Raw genomic sequence first — 24373 nt, 5'->3', positions numbered from 1 at the left:
GCCTCGTGGAGCTTTTAGGTGTTTTCACTCAATAAACACTCACAACGCCCGGTCTGGGAATCGAAACCGCGATCCTCCGACCACGAGACCGCTGCCCTAACCACTGGGCCATTGCCGTAGCCTAACGGGTGAAACAAGTAAAAGATGACCCATCACCGCCTGTTAACATCATAAGGGGGGGTTACTTCATGAGGGGGTAACTTTAAAACACTTACACCGGTAACCTGCCTCACACGTCATAGAAAAAACGCCGCCAAACTTGTTTGGATTTTGAAAATCTCTGAGACTCGACGACCTTGTCCGGTGTCTGTCTTGTTTCTTCCTTTCCAGTCGATTATTAACCATTATTATTTATTACTGTGGTTGTTATAGCTACAAGATATATTCCGATTCCTCTCGATCGCCCTCTAATTAACTGTTGATCACTATATATATATATATATATATACATATATATACACGGCCACCCGACCTGCGATCGGTGCACCACCCGTCCCTTTTATTCCATTGCTTTGTACGAGATCACACGTTTTATTGAAAGAGGTAAGTAAAAAAGCACATCGATTAAATCAATTAACAAAACGCATGCTAGAGCCCCGCCTTTTTAGTCGAGCAATTCGACCCCGGGACTTATTCTTTGTAAGCCCAGTACTTATTCTATCGGTCTCTTTTGCCGAACCGCTAAGTTACGGGGATGTAAACACACCAGCATCGGTTGTCAAGCAATGCTAAGGGGACAAACACACAAACATACACATATATATATATATATATATATATACCGGAGTAAACACATAAATGTGAAACAAGGTGGAAAAAAGAGTACTCAAATACCAGTGGTAGAGTAATATGCTTTGTTTAAAGCAGCAGAAAATTCAACACTAAGTTACGGGGACATAAACACACCAGCATCGGTTGTCAAGCAATGTTGGAGGGGACAAACACAGACACACACATATATACGACAGGCTTCTTTCAGTTTCCGTCTACCAAATCCACTCACAAGGCTTTGGTCGGCCCGAGGCTATAGTAGAAGACACTTGCCCAAGGTGCATTGCAGTGGGACTGAACCCGGAACCATGTGGTTGGTAATCAAGCTACTTACCACACAGCCACTCTTACGCCTATTATTAAATTATCATTTGATCCAAGAATATCACTTTCCGGAGTTTGTTAAATGAATATTTTTGATAAAATGAAAATTCTTTAACATACTGGTATAATTTTTTTTTTAATCCAGAAGTGATTTTGTTGGTATGGTTATGTTTGGAATTCAGTTCTTTGTATATATATAATGAAATATAAATAACTTTCAAACGGTATACATTACGGTTATAAAGAAATTTGTGGGGAAAATCTTTTCCAAGGAGGTGGGGAAAAGAATTTGGAAAATTCACAAAATCCGATTTCCATGCTAGCATGGGTTGGACGATTTGACTGAGGGCTGGCAAACCAGATGGCTGCACCAGGCTCCAATGTTGATCTGGCAGAGTTTCTACAGCTGGGTGCCCTTCCTAACGAGTGTAGTGGGTGCTTTTTACGTGCCAATCAGGCGGTACTGACAACGACCTCGCTCAAATCTTTTACACATGCCACCAGCACAGGTGCCAGTGATGCGATGCTGGTAACGATCACACTCAAATGGTGCCTTTTAGGTGCCACTGGCACGGAAGCCGGTTAGCCGTTCTGTCACCGATCACACTCGTACGGTGCTCTTTGCACCTCGCTAGCACGGATTCCAGTCATCGAATTTCACTTGCCTCAACAGGTCTTCACAAGCAGAGCTTTAGTGTCCAAAGAAGGAAAAAGTATTCATAAGTGGGCTGGTTACGCCCCTGGCATAGGCCACGAGATCATTTTTAGTATTCTAATTTGTGAGAGAGGTTGAGTTTATTTCAGAGATTCTCATTTTAAAAATCATCTTTTTCCTTTTCCTCTTTTCAGAATGGAGTCATATGATGAATTCGATGATGCTTCGACCCTGAAGAGGAAATATCGAAGTATGATGTCAGAAGAACAATATGAAATGCAGGGTAGCTTGGAGACGCACAAAGCACTTGGGGTAAGACCATTAGTAGTTAACCCCTTACCCAACAATTATTTTGAAAATAAATGTATTTTTTGAGACATATTTTTTAATTGTTTTATTTTACTATGTTTTGAATGGTGATTTTGAGGTATATTTCAAACCTTATTTATTATGAATTTTAATTCAATAATATTGATTTTAAATTACCGCTTTGGGCAGAAACGAATTAACCCATTTTTAGACGAAGGAACTCGTTTGCTGTCGATTTTGGCGAGTCTATCTTTTGACGAGTTAACTCGCCAGAGATAGAAAAAAACGATTTCGGTCAAAACGCATATATTCGTTTCTGCCGGGTAAGGGGTTAATGCTTCGCAGCGGGCAGGTGGCAGAATGGTTAGCACACCAGGTAATATCCTTAGGCGGCGAGCTGGCAGAAACGTTAGCACGCCAGGCGAAATACTTAGCCATATTTCGTGAGTTCAAATTCCGCTGAGGTCGACTTTGCCTTTCATCCTTTCGGGGTCGATAAATTAAGTACCAGTTACGCATTGGGGTCGATGTAATCAACTTAATACCTATATCTGTCCTCTCTGTGTTTAGCCCCTTGTGGGTAGTAAAGAAATAGGTAATATCCTTAGTGGCTTATCTGTTAGCTTTACATTCTGAGTTCAAATTCTGGCCAAAATACCAATTGGGACCAGTATCAACTATTCTCATCCTCCAAAACTTCAGGCCTTGTACCTGTAGCAGGAATATTTAGTTACTGCATCCAATGCCATGATTGGCTAGGATAAGGAAATTCTGACTAATTGGGACACCACCTAGAGCTGACCTCCTGCAGAGATTCTAGCTTTTGGAACGCTCTCTGAGCCCATCTTTTTTGCTGTTTTTACATGAATCACTACCCTACCCCCAACATTGCATGATAACCGATGCTGGTGTGTTTACGTCCCCATAACTTAGTGGTTCAGCAAAAGAGACCAATAGAATAAGTACTAGGCTTACAAAGAATAAATCCTGGGATTGAATTGCTCGACTAAAGGCAGTGCTCCAGCATGGCCACAGTCACATGACTGAAACAAGTAAAAGAATATATATATATATATATATACACACAGTTCAGTTTTTCTAAGCCCTATAAAAGAACTCGGAAGGTTGGATCTCAAAGTAGACCCTTTATGACACCCTTCATCATCATCGTTTAACGTCCGTTCTCCATGCTAGCATGGGTTGGACGGTTCGACCGGGGTTCTGGGAAGCCAGAAGGCTGCACCAGGCTCCAGTCTGATCTGGCAATGTTTCTACAGCTGGATGCCCTTCCTAACACCAACCACTCCATGAGTGCTTTTTACGTGCCACCTGCACAGGTGCCAGGCGAGGCTGGCAACAGCCATGATCGGATTGGTGCTTTTTACGTGCCACCGGCACGAAGGCCAGTCGAGGCAACGCTGGCATCGGCCATGATTCGGAAAGCGCTTTTTACATGCCACCGGCACGGAAGCTAGTCTAGGCGGTGCTGGCATCGGCCACCTTCAGATGGTGCTGTTTACGTGCCACCGGCTCAGGGATCACAACTGCAGTTTCCCTTAAAGGCAGAGACTTTTGAGCAGACCCACATGTGCATGTGTGTGTTTATATATATATTTGTATGTATGTATATGTAGAGGGGGATGCAAAAAGTTCCTGGCTTTGGGTAAAACAAAATAGAGGAGGATCAGTTAATAATGATTTTATCCAACATATTCCCCTCTCAGGTTCACACACTTATTGCAGCAGTCCTTCAGTTTTTCTAAACCTTGTATAAGAGCTCGGAATGTTAGGCCTCCAACCAGGCCTTTTGCGATACCCTTAAAGCCAGGAACTTTTTAGCACCCCCTTGTATACATGTAGTGAGATCAGGGATCTCAGCACTGGCTGATGAGATCTGCTACTCGTGCCTTGTAAACCGGTACAACATGTTCCATGGTTGGGTAGCCTATGACCTACATTGCACAAGACCACCACTGTTACTACATGACCATGCTCTTCTGTTTTAGGACCTCATGGATTACATCGAAAAACATCCGGAGAAGTATCAGTCCATTCTTCAGAATAAGCGTAAAGAGGAGTATGAAAATTCTTCAGGATTCTCTTTTCTCAAGGTAAAAATGCCTCGTTTTACTCTTCCTTAGTTAATTTTTTGGCTCAAAAGCAAAAAGCAAGGCCATGTAGGGGGACATGGAGTTAAGTACAGGGTGGTGTTCATGTAAAGAGTTCAGGCCACTTGAGGTCAAGGGAGACTTTGAACCGAGCGGTCATCGGCATCTTCACCATCTCGTCCGGCAGCTTATTCCACGGATCCGCAACCCGGACGGAGAAAGCCCCTCTCCTTCGATTGAGATGAAATCGTCGCAGATAGAGCTTTTCGGAATGACCCCGCAGCCGACGCTCTGGAGCAGGAGTGAAGAACAGCTCTTTCGAGAGGTTACACTTTCCGCTTATGATGTGAGCGAGAATGAGATCACCACGGCGTCGTCGTTTTTCGAGAGAATAAAGGTCGAGCATCTTCAGCCTTTCTTCATAAGACAAATTCTTGAGACCAAGAACCATGCGGGTAGCCAGCTTCTTTGCATTTGCTGGAGATTACGAGTGAAGACGTGTGTGTATGGGGTCAGTATGCTTGCTTCTCAACCATAGAGGGCCAGGTTCAGCCCCACATATTTGTATGTACCATATATACTTGTGGATGGGCCGTACTTTTTTTACCAAAAATTTCAATAGAAATCTGGTGTCTGACCTATCCACTCGGAGTAGACAGTGCATATCAGTAGTCCAGGGGGCCTGAGTGTACCCCGGGTCAGGGCTTTTCAGTTTTCAAGTTGTTAGGGAAACGTTTTTGTGACGTCTGCTTACTAGAAAGCAGAAACCAGAAGTCAGTGTGTTGGTATTTTTGAACTACAGGGGCATCAAGCTGCTGGATCAGGTCCTGAGCCTGAAGTAGGATTTCCTTAATCCGCCTTCAACGAATGTGAGAAATCCATTGAAGATGGTTCTTGAGAGGTTTAATAACTTCTTCAGAAGGACTCAATATTTTCTGAGTATAAGGCGGAGAGCTGGCAGAAACGTTAGCATACCGGGCGAAATGCTTAGTGGTATTTCGTCTGTCTATGTTGGGGGAGAAACACAGACATACAAACATATACACACACATACATACATACATACATACATATATGTGTGTATATATATTACAAGCATGAAAACAAGGAAAGCCCCAGGCCCATCAGGAATTACTGCAGAGATGCTCAAAATATCTGGTAGTGTCGGCTATAGCCTAGTCACCCGTATAGTTAACCAGGTGATACACGAAGGAGTCATACCCAATGACTGGTGTAGCAGCATAATAGTCAACTGCTACAAAGGTAAAGGTGATACCCTAGATACAAATAATTACAGAGGTATCAAGCTGTTGGACCAGGTGATGAAGGTTACGGAGAGGGTCATAGCCCAACTAATTAGAGAGAGAGTTAGCTTAGATGAGATGCAGTTTGGGTTCGTGCCAGGGAAAAGTACTACTGATGCCATATTTCTGGTGAGACAGCTGCAGGAGAAATACCTAGCCAAAGATAAGCCCCTGTACCTGGCTTTTGTTGACATGGAGAAAGCCTTCGACAGAGTCCCCCGATCCCTTATCTGGTGGTCAATGAGGAAACTAGGAATAGATGAATGATTAGTGAGAGCTGTGCAAGCCATGTACAGGGACGCCGCTAGTAAGGTGAGGGTTGGCAATGAGCACAGTGAAGAATCCCGGGTAGAGGTCCACCAAGGCTCAGTCCTCAGTCCCCTCCTATTTATCATAGTCCTCTAGGCAATAACAGAGGAATTCAAGACAGGATGCTCTTCTATGCTGATGACCTTGCTCTAATTGCTGAGTCGCTATCAGAACTGGAGGAGAAGTTTCAGGTGTGGAAGCAAGGATTAGAATCGAAGGGCCTTAGAGTCAATCTAGCTAAAACCAAAGTCCTAATAAGTAAGAAGGTAGACAAATCACAAATGCCTTCAGGTAGATGGCCCTGCTCGATCTGTAGAAAAGGTGTAGGTAGAAACTCTATAAGGTGCACCAAGTGTAAGCTATGGACACATAAGAGGTGCAGCGATGTCAAAGGAATAGTTTTTGTCTGTGGCAGATGCTCAGGAGCAATAAACACTGAAAATGTGCAGAGACCAACTTCTACCACGTTCCAGGGAGAAAAACTAGAAGTAGTTGATAGCTTCCGCTACCTAGGTGACCAAGTCAGTAGCAGGGGTGCTGAAAGTGTAACTGCTAGAGTAAGAATAGCCTGGGCAAAGTTCAGAGAGCTCTTACCCCTGCTGGTGACAAAAGGCCTCTCGCTCAGAGTAAAAGGCAGACTGTATGATGCATGTGTACGAACAGCCATGCTACATGGGCTGTGACTGCTGAGGATATGCGTAAGCTCACAAGAAATGAAGCCAGTATTCTCCAATGGATGTGTAATGTCAGTGTTCATAATCGACAGAGTGTAAGTACCTTGAGAGAAAAGTTGGACCTAAGAAGCATCAGTTGTGGTGTGCAAGAGATACGTTTGCGCTGGTATGGTCATGTGACGAGAATGGCTGAAGATAGTTGTGCGCAAAAGTGCCACACCCTAGCGGTTGAGGGAACCTGTGGTAGACCCAGGAAAACCTGGGACGAGGTGGTGAAGCACAACCTTCGAACTTTAGATCTCACCAAGGAAATGACTAGAGACCAAGACCTATGGAAGTATGCTGTGCGTGAGAAGACCCAGCAAGACTAGTGAGACCATAACCCGTGGCCTCTACCTGGTATGTAGCCAGTCAACTTATACATACCTTTCCTTCTTGGGACACAAAACTCCAATTGTGAAGACCCGTTGAGGCAAGTGAAAATCAAAATCAAACCAAATCAAATCAGAAAGCAGAACCAAAATAGAAGTCGATCAACATCAATAGAAATTGCAGCTGTGATACCAGTGCCGGTGACAAGTAAGCGAACCATCCGATCGTGGCCGTTGCCAGCTCCGTCTGGCACGTAAAAAGCACTCACGGAGTGGTTGGCGTTAGGAAGGGCATCCAGCCGTAGAAACACTGCCAGATCAGACTGGGCCTGGTGCAGCCTTCTGGCTTCACAGACCCCAGTTGAACCGTCCAACCCATGCTAGCATGGAAAGTGGACGCTAAATGATGATCTTATATATAAAACTAAAGTTGTGAGTGTGTCTGTCTACTCCGATTTAGATTGCTAACTACTCCCACATTTTGCGGTGCAGTGTAACCAAAACCGGGTATCTTATAGTCGTGATTCATATCGAGCCCTTCTGGGTATTAGCGCGCGTCTACGATGAGTCTACGATTTTAAAAGAAATTTACCATCAATTTTTCCCATTTTTAATGCATTTTTGGCATATATAAGGGAAGTAACTCTCTAAAAATGTATTATTAAATCTCAGAACGTAAAAAGCTACAGTAAACCACCCCCCCCCCTTGTGGTTAGCCATATAATAATTGTGTACAGTGCTCAGGTGCACTACAACTCATCTAAAGTGTATATATAATCAGGTGTAGTTTCGGCGGATTTCGGAAAGCATGAGGGCCTTAAAGGATGCAGTCAACAACTGATGCCGGCAGTTTGTTCCATGCTTCAGCAACTCTGAGCGTGAAAAAATGTTTCCGAAAGTCATGGGTGGAGCTGTGCTGTTTTCTGACTTTGTAGGCATGTCCACGTGTGTTGGACACATATTGAGATGACTATTATACTTTACATCTCTAAAAATGCTTATATAGTAATTTCCCTTACAAACCCAGCGATACTGCTAGTATAAGTATATAAACATTCAGCTGAATCGTATGTATATGTCAGGGGGGAAGAAAGCAGTCATCGGATGTGGTTGCAGGGGAATAACTCTAAAAGTTCCAGATTTTGCTAATTAAACCCACGCACCGTACATTTGCTGGTCACTTCAGCTTTTATTGTTACGGTGGTTTTCAATTCATTCGTGACCCCTTCAACGACTCTTTATCCCACGTATGATCAAAGAACTTTGACAAACAAATTAAATTAACAATCCTTTCTACTAAAGGCCTGAAATTCGTGGGGAGGGCAATTGTTGATTCCAACGACCCCGAAAGGATGAAAGGCAAAGTCGACGGAATTTGAAGAAAGAAATTAAAATAATTACAATATAGCTGAAGTGAAGATCAAATGTACAATGCGTGTGTTTAATGGGTTAATTGGCCAAATGTGACCATCCCCGTGGAAAGCAGACATTCATTAAAGGATCGTTAATTAATTAACACGCGTCAGTTTCGTTTCCTCATAACGTCCAGAAAAATGAGTATTTGTCAGGAAACAGAACATTTTCTGAGTGTGTAGAATACGATCCTTCGGTATAAGTACACACGTGAATTTGTTTACATTTCTGAAGATAAGAGAAACCCTTTTCTTCCACCCTATATATAGATAGAATTCTTCAAACTGTATAAAAATGCTTATTGTCTTCATTCGAAAGAGAAATAAATTCTAAATAAAAGGTGTGAACGATAGAAACAATTTTTTAAGGTTTTAGTAAGAAATAGAAAGAACTTTTATCATCGGTCTTAAATAATAAGAATGAAAAGTTAAATATTTATTAATTAATTAATTAATATCAACTTAAAACCAATAGAAAAATTATATTACATACTTATAACAATTTCTTTATTACCCACGAGGGGCGACATAGACGGGACAAAACAATCACGAATGATTAATCCATAAATGTGCTTCTGGGGTCTGTTAAAAATTGAATGATGAAAACATTTACATTAAAACAATTTGACAAATATAGTGGGGCGGGTCTACGGTCCCCGCCACGACGCTTAACCTCTGTGTTTTTTTTCTTCTCCGGTCTATCTCGCATTTGTGAAGGACCATTTATTCACCACATTTTTCCACCTTTCATTAAACACTTTCTTACTCAGACTCCTCCTCTCTAGTTCTATTTGCCTTTTCAGGTGGAATTTAAAATATTCCACCAGGCCAGAACCAGAGATGAAGTCGTCTGTTATCTTACCTTTCATCCTTGTCTTCCACACTGCCTGTTTCGCGGTTGAAACCACAGAGAGAAAACAATTCTTACCTTCTTTCGTTAAGAAATCCGGTGGGCTGATTTTTACAATGGATTCGGCTGATAGCTGTACTCTTCCTGCACTTGACACCAGTTGTTCGGCAAAAACCCACATCTCTGCCACCTCCGGACACTGCACGATCGCGTGCGAGACGGTCTCCCTGTCTCGCCCACACCTCGCACAGGTCGGGCTGACTTGGCCTCCGTGCCTTGCGAGTTTGTCCCGAACAAGTAAGGCACCTCGGTAACACTGCCAAGCCAAAGACTTCTGGAAATTATCCAGGGTCTTCGGCCCGAATGTACGTTGGAACAGACTGGCCAGCTGATTATCGTCGAAACCTAGGGTTTCCCCTAGCGTATCATCGTTACCGGCCTCTACAAAACCTCTATAAAACACAGCGGTAGAACCACTGCCGCAGGCGTTGCCCGAGCGGCGGAATAGCCGGAATAGCCCACACGCGTAGGGGCGCATCGGCGCTCGCTAGTCGTGACTAGTCGATCCTTACTTTGTGTTTTTCTTTACTTTGCAAGTCGTTGTAGGATCGACTAGTCACGACTAGCTAGCGCGAGCACCGGGACCATTCTTCTTAACTAGTGCCCTGATATTCTCCCCTCTATACACACGCAAGCATGTATCTCACCCCTACACTGTTCACTTCCCATTAAGGCATCAGCTATAGACGTCCCTTGACCAGTCGAGGGGCCACCTGAGCCCTGCAGACAAGAATCTCAGGAGATTCAATCAATAAAAATTAGAATGCAGGGGAGATAACTCCTGCTGAACTGTTAACCAGAAGAATTGGCGACTTTGGAGTTGAAGCTTCTGGGATGGAGAAAGGGTATTACGGGTGGAAGGGAATGATAAATGGGGGTAATAGATGTTTGGTTAAGAAGTCTGTGTTACGATGAGGTTCTGGGTTCAATTCCGATAAGTGACACACTTCAGACATTTGTTTTGTTTTAGGCGTAAGGTTACCTGCAGCCTATATATTCTTTTACTAGTTTCAGTCATTTGACTGTGGCCATGCTGGAGCACCGCGACCCCGGGACTTATTCTTTTGTAAGCCCAGTACTTATTCTATCGGCCTCTTTTGCCGAACCGCTAAGTAACGGGGACATAAACACACCAGCATCGGTTGTCAAGCGGTGTTGGGGGAAACAAACACACACACGCATATATATACATATATACGACGGGCTTCTTTCAGTTTCCGTCTACCAAATCCACTCACAAGGCTTTGGTCGGCTCGAGGCTATAGTAGAAGAAACTTGCCCAAGGTGTCACGCAGTGGGACTGAACCCGGAACCATGTGGTTGGTAGACAAGCTACTTACCACACGGCCACTCCTGCGTCTGTATATATATAATAGGCAAAATCCTCACCCTACTTCTAATTAGTGAGTGATCTGTGTCACAATCCGCGCTGCGGGTCAGTTGCACAGAATTCAGAAAGGATCTCCGTGTAATGTTAACATCCAGCTGATGCCAGTGGTGAGATCTTGGATGTCTCCAAGATGCCTTGTGGGATGGCTTGTTGGCAAAGAATGTGTTTGTGATGCACAGGTTATGGTATGTGCAAAATTCAAGTAGTCTCTGACCATTGTCATTCATGTTGCCAATACCAAAGCGTCCACACAAATGGGCCACGTATCATGGTCAGATCCCACGCAAGTGTTAAACTCCCCTAGAAGGTAGAGCAGTATAGCCTGGCGTTGATCGGGTTTGTTTCGACCCTTTAGAATTGGAATTTTTGAAAAGTAAAAATTTTGCATTATGTAGTTTGTTATTCTCTTTAAGTGAACATTTTTCTGGTTGAAATACACCGAAAAATGGCGACACAGCAGTGAAAAAATCGTAAAAAATAGGGATTTTCATAGAAAAAAAAGCACCTTTTTGATGTAAATAATTTTTGGTGTTAATATGGTCCGATTAGAATTTTGTCCTCTAATGAAGGAAGAGCAAACCTTCTTCTATGCCTAAGTAAGGCATGTGTAAAATTTGAATGGAATTGGTTGTGTAGTTCTCAAGTTTTAGGGAATCGTAGTGGAGAAGATATGATATTGCCGTGGGCTCGCCCTAGGCAAAAAGTTCAAGATTTTTTTTGTCGATGACACTCCCCGGACCCCAAGTAAGCCATGTGTAAAATTTGAATGAAATTAGTTGTGTAGTTCTACAGACAGACACACATTCTCAGTCTTATATAATATCATTAACAGTCGAAGATTCTCAGTGTGATTGGTTTGGAGGAAATGCTGCCTTGCCATGTGTCCCAGCAAGAATGTAACCGCCAAATTAAAGGGCTGAAACTCAGTATGTCTCGAGCCTTCAATTATGCCCAAGGTAGGTGTGAGCTTCTTCACTTTTACGTCTCATGCTGTCCTTTCTTTCCTCCCCTATAGTATAGACCTACCACTGCTTCTACGGTCTGTAAAATATCAGCCTTTTGTGACCTAACTCCATTCCTGTATTGTGCTGCATCAGAACCTGTCCAGCTCTGTGGCTCTGGATATTGGCCTCTTACGGTGACCCGACAGCAACCACTTGACCTCTGCTTAGTGCCTTTAACATCTCTTATGCCAATCGTATATCAAACATGTCACTATCATCATCATCATCATTATCATTTAACCCTTTCATTACCAACCCGGTTGAAACCATCTCTGACATCTCAACAGAAATATGGTAACAAAAGGGTTTAAATATATAATAAAGAAACAATTCTTAACCCTTTCAGTACCAACCCGGCTGAAACCACCTCTGGCTTTGAGTACAAATGTCTTGTTTTCAAAAGTTTTAAAATAAAATCTTCCACCAAACCTTAGTCACAATTTATGTTCCTAACACTAGCTGAATGATAACTAAGTTATTTTACTAAATTCTTTGTTATATTTAAAATGAATTGAAAGAAACACAGAGCATCTCAACAGAAGAAATATGGTAACAAAAGGGTTAAGATATATAATAGAGAAACAATTCTTAACCCTTTTGATACCAACCTGGCTGAAACCACCTCTGGCTCTGTGGTACAAATGTCTTGTTTTCATAAGTTCTGAATTAAAATCTTCCACCAAACCTTAGTCACAATTTATGTTCCTAACACTAGCTTAATGATAACCAAGTTATTTTACTAAATTCTTTGTTATATTTAAAGTAATTGAAAGAAACACAGAGCATCTCAACAGAAGAAATATGGTAACAAAAGGGTTAAGATATATATAATAGAGAAACAATTCTTAACCCTTTTGATACCAACTGGCTGAAACCACCTCTGCTCTGTGGTACAAATGTCTTGTTTTCATAAGTTCTGAATTAAAATCTTCCACCAAACCTAGTCACAATTTATGTTCCTAACACTAGCTTAATGATAACCAAGTTATTTTACTAAATTCTTTGTTATATTTAAAGTAATTGAAAGAAACACAGAGCATCTCAACAGAAGAAATATGGTAACAAAAGGGTTAAGATATATAATAGAGAAACAATTCTTAACCCTTTTGATACCAACCTGGCTGAAACCACCTCTGGCTCTGTGGTACAAATGTCTTGTTTTCATAAGTTCTGAATTAAAATCTTCCACCAAACCTTAGTCACAATTTATGTTCCTAACACTAGCTTAATGATAACCAAGTTATTTTACTAAATTCTTTGTTATATTTAAAGTAATTGAAAGAAACACAGAGCATCTCAACAGAAGAAATATGGTAACAAAAGGGTTAAGATATATAATAGAGAAACAATTCTTAACCCTTTTGATACCAACCTGGCTGAAACCACCTCTGGCTCTGTAGTACAAATGTCTTGTATTCATAAGTTCTGAATTAAAACCTTCCACCAAACCTTAGTCACAATTTATGTTCCTAAGACTAACTGAATGATAACTAAGTTATTTTACTAAATTCTTTGTTATATTTAAAGTAATTGAAAGAAACACAGAGCATCTTAAAATAAATATGGTAAGAAAAGGGTTAAATAGTGCTAAATATTAAAATTTGATTATGAAGTGCTCAAGGAGATCCATTGAGTCAAGTACACTGACATCAAAATCAATGGAAACTGCAGTTGTGATCCCTGAGCCGGTGGCACGTATACAGCACCATCTGACGGTGGCTGATGCCAGCACCGCCTAGACTGGCTTCCGTGCCATGTAAAAAGCACTATCCGAATCGTGGCCGATGCCAGTGCCGCCTCAACTGGCTTCCGTGTCGGTGGCACGTAAAAAGCGCTATCCGAATCGTGGCCGTTGCCAGCCTCGCCTGGCACCTGTGCAGGTGGCACGTAAAAAGCCCCCACTACACTCACGGAGTGGTTGGCGTTAGGAAGGGCATTCAGCTGTAGAAACACTGCCAGATCAGACTGGAGCCTGGTGCAGCCTCCTGGCTCCCCAGAACCCCGGTCGAACCGTCCAACACGTGCTAGCATGGAGAACGGACATTAAACAATGATGATGATTATGAAATATTGTAAAAATGCAAATAAAAATTGCATTTCCTCGTAATTAAAGCGTATGCTGTGTAACCGCGTGAAACCTCTGGTGTCAACATTAAATTCAAGTGACAGGCTTTGGGGAAATTAACGTGTAGATGTTTAATGGTGTTTTTGTTCTTGTTGTACAGACGCAAAAGGGAGACGCTATTCAAAGCGGCTGGCCTGCAAAGATCTTTCTCCGAAGGGTAAAGAATCCCCACAACAATCACGGGCACCACCACCACCACCTCCTCCTCCTCCACCACCACCACCACCAGCACTGCCACCGTCACTGCAATCACAGCTTCAGTCAGGTTCCAAAACTCCACAGAAGAGCAAAGATACCAAAGAGTCGCCTGCTGACTCCAGTTGCGACGAGTCGGATTTCTCAACACCTGTTTCATCCCCACAAAAACGCTTTAATGGAATCAAGGTAAGTTTTACACCTCTCTCTCTCTCCCTTTCTCTACCCTCTCTCTCTTGGTGTCTTGTTTTCTTCTCCCTATTCATCATCATCATTTAGCGTCCGCTTTCCATGCTAGCATGGGTCGGACGGTTCAACTAGAAGGTGGCGAGCTGGCAGAAACGTTAGCACGCCGGGCAAAATACGTAGCCGTATTTTGTCTGCCGTTACGTTCTGAGTTCAAATTCCGCTGAGGTCGACTTTGCCTTTCATCCTTTCGGGGTCGATAAATTAAGTACCAGTTACGCACTGGGGTCGATGGAATCGACTTAATACCTATGTCTGTCCTTGTTTGTCCTATCTATGTTTAGCCCCTTGTGGGTAATAATGAAATAGGTTCAACTGGGGTCTGTGAAGCCAGAAGCAGACCCCAGTAGAACCGTCCGACCCATGCTAGCATGGAAAGCGGACGCTAAATGATGATGATGAATAGGGTGACAGCATATTTCGCCATCTCTGCGGGAGTGGCCTAAACAGTGTATCTCGCTGGCTGACATTATTGACTATTTATTAGTAGTGGACCAGTCCACTTCTCACCTGGGGGCCTCCACCACCACAATATATGTAGACACACACAAGTGGATGCTGAAAAGTTCCTGGTTTTGTGTAAAAGAAAATATAGGAGGGTCAATTAATTAGGATTTTATTCAATATATTCAGGTGCAGGAGTGGCTGTGTGGTAAGTAGCTTGCTAACCAACCACATGGTTGCGGGTTCAGTCCCACTGCGTGGCATCTTGGGCAAGTGTCTTCTGCTATAGCCCCGGGCCGACCAAAGCCTTGTGAGTGGATTTGGTAGACGGAAACTGAAAGAAGCCCGTCGTATATATGTATATATATATATATATATATATATATATATATAGGTGTAGGAGTGGGTGTGTGGTAAGTAGCTTGCTAACCAACCTCATGGTTCCGGGTTCAGCCCCACTGCATGGCACCTTGGGCAAGTGTCTTCTACAATAGCCCCGGGCCAACCAATGCCTTCCGAGTGGGTTTGGTAGACGGAAACTGAAAGAAGCCTGTCGTCTATATATATATATGTGTGTGTGTGTGTGTGTGTTTGTCCCCCTAGCATTGCTTGACAACCGATGCTGGTGTGTTTATGTCCCCGTAACTTAGTGGTTCGGCAAAAGAGACCGATGGAATAAGTACTGGGCTTACAAAGAATAAGTCACGGGGTCAATTTGCTCGACTGAAGGCGGTGCTCCAGCATGGCCGCAGTCAAATGACTGAAAGAAGTAAAAGAGTAATATATTCCCCTTCTTAGATTCACTCACCTATTGCACTGGTCCTTCAGTTTTTCCAAGCCCAGTAAAAGTCTCCAGCTAGTCCTTTCATGAGACCCTTAAAACCAAGAACCATTCGGCACCCCATTCGTATACATATATATCATGTGTTAGTTTGACCATTCGTATAATGTCACCACATGTTAAACCATATTGTGTTACATGGTAACGTGTTCATAAGATGCTTACAGGTTTCTTTTTCTCTCTAATTCTCAGGAGAATGGACAAACAAGTGGCTGTAGACCAACGTCAAAATCACAACTGGACAGTGTGAAAAAGTAAGTTTCTCACATTCTTTAACCCTTTAGTGTTCAGATTATTCTGTCAAATTGATGTTTGTTTATTTAAAATGGTTTGAATTAATCCGGCATTATCTTGTAGTTTAGAGATTTCAGTGATGTGATTTTTTAGTTTTAGAATGACATGGTAGGGTTGAGGTGAGAGGCGAGATCTGGTCAGTTTCAATATAAAACAGGTTAAATATTTTGGCCAGATACGGCCGGTTTGAATGCTAAAGGGTTAAATAATATGTACTTGTTTCAGTCATTTGACTGCGGCCATGCTGGAGCACCGCCTTTTAGTCGAGCAAATTGACCCCGGGACTTATTCTTTGTAAGCCTAGCACTTATTATATCGGTCTGTTTTGCCGAATCACTAAGTTACGGGGACGTAAACACACCAGCATCGGTTGTCAAGCGGCGAGCTGGCAGAAACGTTAGCACGCCGGGCGAAATGCTTGGTGGTATTTCGTCTGTCGCTACACTCTGAGTTCAAATTCCGCCGAGGTCGACTTTGCCTTTCATCCTTTCGGGGTCGATTAAATAAGTACCAGTTACGCACTGGGGTCGATATAATCGACTTAATCCGTTTGTCTGTCCTTGTTTGTCCTCTGTGTTTAGCCCCTTGTGGGTAGTAAAGAAATAGATGTTGGGTGGGGTGACAAACACACACACACATATATACGATGGGCTTCTTTCAGTTTCCGTCTACCAAATCCAGTCACAAGGCTTTGGTCAGCCTGGGGCTATAGCAGAAGACACTTGCCCAAGGTGCAACGCAGTGGGACTGAACCCGGAACCATGTGGTTGGTTAGCAAGCTACTTACCACACAGCCACTCCTGCGCCTATATTCATTTCTTCTAAATTGTTTCATAATGATGATGATGTTTTCTTTATTAACCGCTGAGGATTCACAAAAGATGTTGGGGATGGTGTTGGAGAAGGCAATATGGGGTTACATAAAAGACGAGTGGAAAATTAAAAAAATTGGGGAAATATAAATGATGAAAGGCAAAGTTGACCTTGGTGGAAATTGAACTCAGAGCGTCAAGACAGATGGAAATGCCACTAAGCACTTTGGCTGGCTTGCTAACGATTCTGCCAGCTTGTCACCAATGATGATGACGACAACGCCGACGCCACTGTTGTTGTTGTAATAATAATAATAATCCTTTCTATTGAAGGCAGAAGGCCTTGAAATGTTGAGGGAGGTGACTGGTCAATTTCATTAACCCCCCCAGTGTTTCACTGGTACTTAATTTATCGACCCCGAAAGGAGGAAAAGCAAAGTTAACTTCAGCAGAATTTGAACTCAGAATGTAGGGACAGACAAAATGCTGCTAAGCATTTCGTCCAGCATACTCTTTACTCTTTACTCTTTACTCTTTACTCTTTACTCTTTTACTTGTTTCAGTCATTTGACTGCGGCCATGCTGGAGCACCGCCTTTAGTCAAGCAACTCGACCCCGGGACTTATTCTTTTGTAAGCCCAGTACTTATTCTATCGGTCTCTTTTGCCGTGCCGCTAAGTGACGGGGACGTAAACACACCAGCATCGGTAGTCAAGCAATGCTAGCGGGACAAACACAGACACACACATGCATATATATATATATACGACGGGCTTCTTTTCAGTTTCCGTCTACCAAATCCACTCACAAGGCTTTGGTCGGCCTGAGGCTATAGTAGAAGACACTTGCTCAAGGTGCCATGCAGTGGGACTGAACCTGGAACCATGTGGTTGGTAAACAAGCTACTTACCACACAGCCACTCCTGCTAATGATTCTGCCAGGTCACCGCCTTAATAATAATCTTTTCTACTAAAGACACAAGGCCTGAAAATTTGGGGGAAGGGACTAGCCGATTACATTGACCCCAGTGTGTAACTGGTACTTAATTTATTGACCTCGGAAGGATGAAAGGCAAAGTCAACCTCGGCGGACTTTGAACTCAGAATTTAAAGACAGACAAAATACCGCTAAACATTTCGCCCAGCGTCCTAATGGTTCTGCCAGCTCACCACCCTAATAATAATAATAATCATCGTTTAACGTCCATTCTCCATGCTAGCATGGGTTGGACGGTTCAACTGATCTGGCAATGTTTCTATGGCTGAATGCCCTTCCTAATGCCAACCACTCCGAGAGTGTAGTGGGTGCTTTTTACGTGCCACCAGCACGAGGCCAGTTGGGGCGGCACTGGCAACAGCCACATTCGGATGGTTCTCTTACATGCCACTGGCACTGGTATCACAGCTGCAATTTCCATTGATCGATTTCGATTCTGATTCTCACTTGCCTCAACAGGTCTTCACAAGTAGAGTTTTGTGTCCCAAGAAGGGAAGGTATGCATAAGTGGGCTGGCTACATCCCATGTAGAAGGCCACGGGTTATGGTCTCGGTCTCTAGTCATTTCCTCAGTGAGACCTAATAATAATAATCCTTTCGACTATAGGCAAAAGGCCTGAAATTAGTGGGGAGGGAGCTAGTTGATTAAATCAGTCCCAGCGCATAACTGGTACTCATTTCATTGATACCAAAAGAATGAAAGGTAAAGTCGATGTCGGTGGAATTTGAACTCAGAATGTCAGGGTGGGCAAAATACCTATTTCTTTATTATCCACAAGGGGCTAAACATAGAGGAGACAAACATAGGTATTAAGTCGATTAGATCGACCCCAGTGCGTAACTGGTACTTAATTTATCGACCCCGAAAGGATGAAAGGCAAAGTCGACCTCGGCAGAATTTGAACTCACAACGTAACGGCAGCCGAAATACCGCTAAGCATTTCGCCCGGCGTGCTAATGATTCTGCTAGCTCGCCGCTAAGCATTTCATTTGGAATAAAATCCTAATTAACCGATCCTCCTGTATTTTCTCTTACCCAAAGCCAGGAAGATTCCAGCATGGCCTCGTAAATGTATTCTGCCCACTTTGTTTCCAGTTTGAATTATTAAAATTTTCTTTTCTTTTCTATTTTGTGTCTTTCTCTCTAGAAAAGGACCCAGCACTCCATATTCAAGCATTGCAGACGAGATTTTGGCAAGACGCTCTCTGAACAGACTCAGGTCTACTAATTTGCCAAAGTAAGTTCGTCATTATCATCATCATCATTACCACCACCATCATACTTGTGAAGACCTGTTGAGGCAAGTGAGAATCAGAATCGAAATTGATCAATGGAAATTGCAGCTGAGTTACCAGTGCCGGTGGCACATAAGAGAACCATCCGAACGTGGCCGTTGCCAGTGCCGCCCCGACCGGCCTCGTGCCGGTGGCATGTACAAAGCGCCATCCGTTCGTGGCCATTTGCCAGACCCATCTGGCACGTAAAAAGCACCCACTACACTCATGGAGTGGTTGGCGTTAGGAAGGACATCCAGCTGTAGAAACATTGCCAGATCAGACTGGGCCTGGTGCAGCCTTCTGGCTTCCCAGACCCCAGTTGAACCATCCAACCCATGCTAGCATGGAAAGCAGACGTTAAACGATGAAGATGGCGAAGGTGAACCTTCTGAGACACAAGTCCGGGCAAGGTTGTTTATGGAAGACCAGCAGTCATCCATGCGTATCAGCCTCCCTTCTCCACGCCACCAATGTTATCCAAGGGAAAGGGCAAAGGGGCCGATACAGCTTGGCACCAGTGACGTCACAACTCATTTCCACGGCTGAGTGAACTGGAGCAACGTGAAATAAAGTGTCTTGCTCAAGAACACAACTCACAGCCCAGTCCGGGAATGGAACTCACTATCACATGATTGTGAGCTTGATGCTCTAACCATTGTATCATGTGTCTTCAAAATAATTAGAACTACTTAACATAATTTCTAAACAAGATGGATGTCTTGCTACGGTCTTGGTTGGCCAAGGAAGGGTGTCATGCTGTGGGACTGAACCTGCGACCATGGACTTTATTTTTCTTACTTGTGTCAGTCATTTGACTATGGCCATGCTGGAGCACCGCCTTTAGTCGAACAAATCGACCCCCAGGACTTATTCTTTGTAAGCCTAGTACTTATTTCTATCGGTCTCTTTTGCCGAACCACTAAGTTACGGGGACGTTAACACACCAGCATTGGTTGTCAAGCGATGCTAGGGGGACAAACACATACATATATACGATGGGCTTCTTTCAGTTTCCGTCTACCAAATCCACTCACAAGGCTTTGGTTTGCCCAAGGTGCCAAGCAGTGGGATTGAACCCAGAACCATGTGGTTGGTAAGCAAGCTACTTACCACATAGCCACTCCTGGGAAACATTATTACAGGACTGAATTTTGTCTTGGAACATTTTCAGGGAGATGTTTTAAAAAGTTAAATAATTGTAAATCTTAGAAAATAATTTCTAAACCTGATAAATTTCTTGCTTTTTTTTATTTAATCTCTCTTGTTTTTTTTTGCTTTTCCCACAGATCCCCTGGTGGAACCCCTGTCAAATCTAGTTCAAAGTCAAAAACCCAAAGCATTTCAAGTGATCCATTAATGCAGGCCTTTAACGAAGCCTTTGAAAAGAAGTTCCGGCACATTCGGAGTCAGAGCTTCTCGTCTCAGCCAGAAGAAAACTGGGAGGACCAGGACCCATCTTCAGCTGACCCTGTTTTTTAAAACTTTTCCCCCAAACCTTCTCCTTTTTAAAACTTAATTCCACCCACCCCCTCTTTCCATACGACAGCCTTGTGTCTCATAAACTCCTTCGTTTTCTCCTTTGTTGAATGGTATGAGCATCTGTAATTGTAATGTTTTGGTTGTTGTCATTTGCCCCACATCAGACATGGTCGAGAGGATTGTGAAAAGACCAGGCTGTGTGGCATGGTTCTGGGTTCAGTCCCACCGCATGGCACCCTGGGCAAGCGTCTTCTACAGTAGCCTCGAGCTGACCAAAGCCTTGTGAGTGGATTTGGTAGATGGAAATGCAATGAAGCCCATTGTACATATGTATATATATGTGTGTGTGTGTCTGTGTTTGTCCCCCTAGCATTGCTTGACAACCGATGCTGGTGTGTTTATGTCCCCGTCACTTAGTGGTTCGGCAAAAGGGACCAATAGAATAAGTACTACGCTTACAAATAAGACCTGTGGTTCAATTGTTCGACTAAAGGCAGTGTTCCAGCATGGCCACAGTCAAATGACTGAAACAAGTAAATTTGTTGATATTTTTGTCCCCTGGGTGAATTTTGTCCTGATGCCCCTTTTTCCATAGGTTTGACAATTCGACAGGAACCAACAAGGCAGAGGGTTGTGCTTAGCTCCAACTGTCTGTCTTGGCATGGCTTCTACAGCTGGATGCCCTTCCTAACCACTCCATGAGTGTAGTGGGTGCTTTTTATGTGGCCCCAGCACCAGTGAGGTCACCAAGTAACCTGCAAGACAAAGACCCCTTGATAGAGAAACAAGAACGGGACTTGCTGAGAAGGTGATTACACTGATGGGAAAAAGAGAATGGGAGATGGTGAGGTACCCCTACAATTCCAACAAGAGTCAAAGGTTAACAATGAAAAGGGATTTTCACTGTCCCTTTTGCTATTCTAGTGTCTGCTGTACACAGTTGGATCCCCTTCCTAATGCTAACCACTTTACAGAGTGTACTGGGTGCTTTTTATGTGGCGCCAGCACCATTGGGGTCACCGAGTAATTTACTAAATGAGACCCTTTGATCAAATTGGTTGGGGTGTAGTGTGAAAGCATGAATAAGAATAGGTACTGGTGAAGGGATCAATACATGGTACCCCAGCTGGAAAAGGAGAGAGATAAGGCCTCCAACAACAGTTAAAGGTTCACAACAAAAAAGGGATTTTCCCTGACTCCTTTGATGTCCCTGTGTCTATCGAAGTCAGAATATCCAAATCTATTATCGAAAACAAGCCAAATAAAAAAGGAATATATTTTTATTGTTTGTTGTTTTGTTTTTTTTAATTTTTTACCATCTTTGGTGAAATTCTCAAATATTTCAACCCCAAAAAGAGTTTATTTCAAAGCAACCCACCCCCATGTCATTTAATTCAGCGTTTCTAAACACGTGGCTAAGTGGGTAGGGTATTCAGCTAATGATTGTAAGGACAGGAGTTCAATTCCCAGCGTCCTTGAGCAAGACACTTCATTTCATGTTGCTCCAGTCCACTCAGCTGGCAAAAGTGCATTATATCTGTAATTCAAAAGGGGGGGGGGCAGTCTCATCACATGACCATACCAGTGCAGCCTTTTCTCTTCACACTTACACTACTGCACATGCACATCCAGCAAAGCATACTAACTTCTTTACTGTCAGCCCTTAGAATGTGTCACATAAAACAGCTTTTTCTCTTGGCTTTATTGAGAAAATTCTGTGGTTTGTAAGATAGTTGTTGTTAAATTTCTTGCATTTCAACCAATCAATGACGTCTATTGAGGTGAATACAATTACTGCTGTTGTTTGTCAACAAGAAGTTCCGGCGGTGTATATTTCTCAAGAACGCCAAAAGAAAAAGATGTTTTATAAACACATTCTACCAGTATACGAAGTTTAAAAGTGTTTAGTTACAAAGAAATTATTTTAAAAATCTGTCGATCAAAAGGTAAAGATCCTATTTCTACTGAAATACATTGCCTCAGTTTCAATTAATTTTGAAAATAATGAGTTTTGTGAAATAACTGACATTAATTTGTCTGGTATTTGGAACATAAATTAACATGAAATTATGATCGACAATTTTAAATCTAAATCACTTTAAAATAGGTCCTAAAAGCCAGGACAGTATCAGGAAGGTTTGGTATCAAATGGGTTAAAAAAGCTATCAACGAACATGGTCAAACCAGAGTCGCCCGCATCTGCTGGAAGTCTATAAAAACAGTACCCAGGGAATCTGTCTGCTACCCATGTTGTGTACACAGAACCTATCATCGTTTAATGCCTTTTCTATGCTAGCATGGGTTGGATGGTTCGACCATGGTCTGGGAAGCCAGGAGGCTGCAACAGGTTTCGAGTCTGATCTGGCAGTGTTTCTACGGCTGGATGCCCTTCCTAACGCCAACCACTCCGTGAGTGTAGTGAGTGCTTTTTACGTGCCACCGGCACGGAAGCCAGTCAAGGTGGAGCTGGCATCGGACGGTGCTTTTTACGTGCCACCAGCACAGGTGCCAGGGGAGGCTGACAACAGCCATGATCAGTTGGTGCTTTTTACATGCCACCGGCACGGAAGCCAGCGCTGACATCGGCCACATTCGGACGGTGCTTTTTACGTGCCACCAGCACAGGTGCCAGGGGAAGCTGGCAATGGCCATGATCAGTTGGTGCTTTTTACGTGCCACCGCTGACATCAGCCACATTCGGACGGTGCTTTTTATGTGCCACCAGCACGTAGATCACTTTGAAAACAGGAAAGGAAGCTTGTCTTACAGAACCAAAAATGGATCTGAGACAGGGTCGGCATCAAGAGTTAAGCTTTACAAGGGGACAACAAGAACTGTGAACTTAAACACAAACACAAAGAAATTTATAGAAAAATTAAATCTTTATTCCAAAATGGTATGGGATGACATTATTATTGTGATGGCAAACAGAAAATAGTTCTCAGCTCAACCACACAGCACACCTTGCAGTGCTTGGGCTGTCATTCCTTCGCCCCCACCTCTTTCCCTTTTTTACTATTTCCTTCATATAAACTGGCTGACTCGTTAACATTATTGCATTTTACAATTAAACCTCTCTGGGAAGGTGGGATAATAATTAACAAAGGAGAGTGTGTAGCAGGCATGAACACCACTCCATCCACATGACTGGACAATAATTCATCATCATCGTTTAACGCCCGTTCTCCATGCTAGCATGGGTTGGACGGTTTGGCCAAGGATCTGGGAAGCCAGAAGGCTGCACCAGGCTCCAGTCTTATCTGGCAATGTTTCTACAGCTGGATGCCCTTCCTAACGCCAACCACTCTGTAGTGGGTGATTTTTACGTGCCACCTGCACATTAGAAAAAGAAATTAATTTTTTTTTTAATTAAATGAAGTGGAGGGGAAATAGATTGCTAAAAGAAAAAAACGAAAGAAGCGAGGTGCCTTCATGGTTGATGGATTCAAGAAGCCTTCGATGTGGCCAGGTGGAAAATGGTGTACTGCAAGGAATTGTTCTGATTCTTGTTTTAATACAGGGTCATTCAAAAGTCGCCATACATAAGTACAATATATTTTTTTATACTCTTTTATTTGTTTCAGTCATTTGACTGTGGCCATGCTGGAGCAACGCCTTTAGTCGAGCAAATTGACCCCAGGACTTATTCTTTGTAAGCCTAGCATATATCCTATCAGGCTCTTTTGCCGAATGGCTAAGTTACAGGGACGTAAATACACCAGCATCGGTTGTCAAGTGATGCTGGGAGGACAAATACAGACATACATATATACGACGGGCTTCTTTCAGTTTCCGTCTACCAAATCCACTCACAAGGTTTTGAGCGGCCCGAGGCTATAGCAGAAGACACTTGCCCAAGGTACCACGCAGTGGGACTGAAACTGGAACCACATGGTTGGTAATCAAGCTACTTACCACACAGCCACTCCTGCGCCTACAAAAAGGAGGCGAAGTCAGCCACAGCGGAATTTGAACTCAAAACCATGTAGCTAGATGAAGTGCCACTAAGCCATTTCGCTGAGAGCACTACAAAGAATGAGACAGAGATAGATAAATAGAGAGATGAGCCAAGAAAGAGAATTTGATGGTTGACAGAGAGACAATACGAGAGGGGTTTCTTT

General features: G+C 43.1%; 1 protein-coding gene and 1 pseudogene across 2 annotated transcripts; both read left to right on the top strand.

Annotated features, from left to right (window-relative positions):
• Positions 1-207: 207 nt before the first annotated feature.
• On the top strand, positions 208-20580 carry LOC115226223 (WASP homolog-associated protein with actin, membranes and microtubules-like). Of its 2 annotated transcripts, none has more exons than XM_029797246.2 (8): positions 208-543; positions 1945-2062; positions 4066-4170; positions 11370-11493; positions 13767-14050; positions 15585-15646; positions 18644-18733; positions 20060-20580. In XM_029797246.2, exons 2-8 carry the CDS (start codon positions 1946-1948, stop codon positions 20250-20252), a joined length of 975 nt encoding a protein of 324 aa, XP_029653106.1. In that variant the 5' UTR covers positions 208-543; position 1945; the 3' UTR covers positions 20253-20580. The 2 variants fall into 2 exon arrangements, with proteins under 2 accessions (XP_029653106.1, XP_036370747.1); XM_036514854.1 differs by having other exon boundaries at positions 15576-15646.
• Positions 4978-5106, top strand: LOC115226252 (annotated as a pseudogene).
• Positions 20581-24373: the final 3793 nt, after the last annotated feature.

The sequence above is a fragment of the Octopus sinensis genome, linkage group LG29 (genome assembly GCF_006345805.1).
Source record: "Octopus sinensis linkage group LG29, ASM634580v1, whole genome shotgun sequence".
NCBI lineage: Eukaryota > Metazoa > Mollusca > Cephalopoda > Octopoda > Octopodidae > Octopus > Octopus sinensis.
The sequence above is the reverse complement of the archived record's forward strand: the minus strand, read 5'-3'. Positions and strand labels throughout refer to the sequence as shown.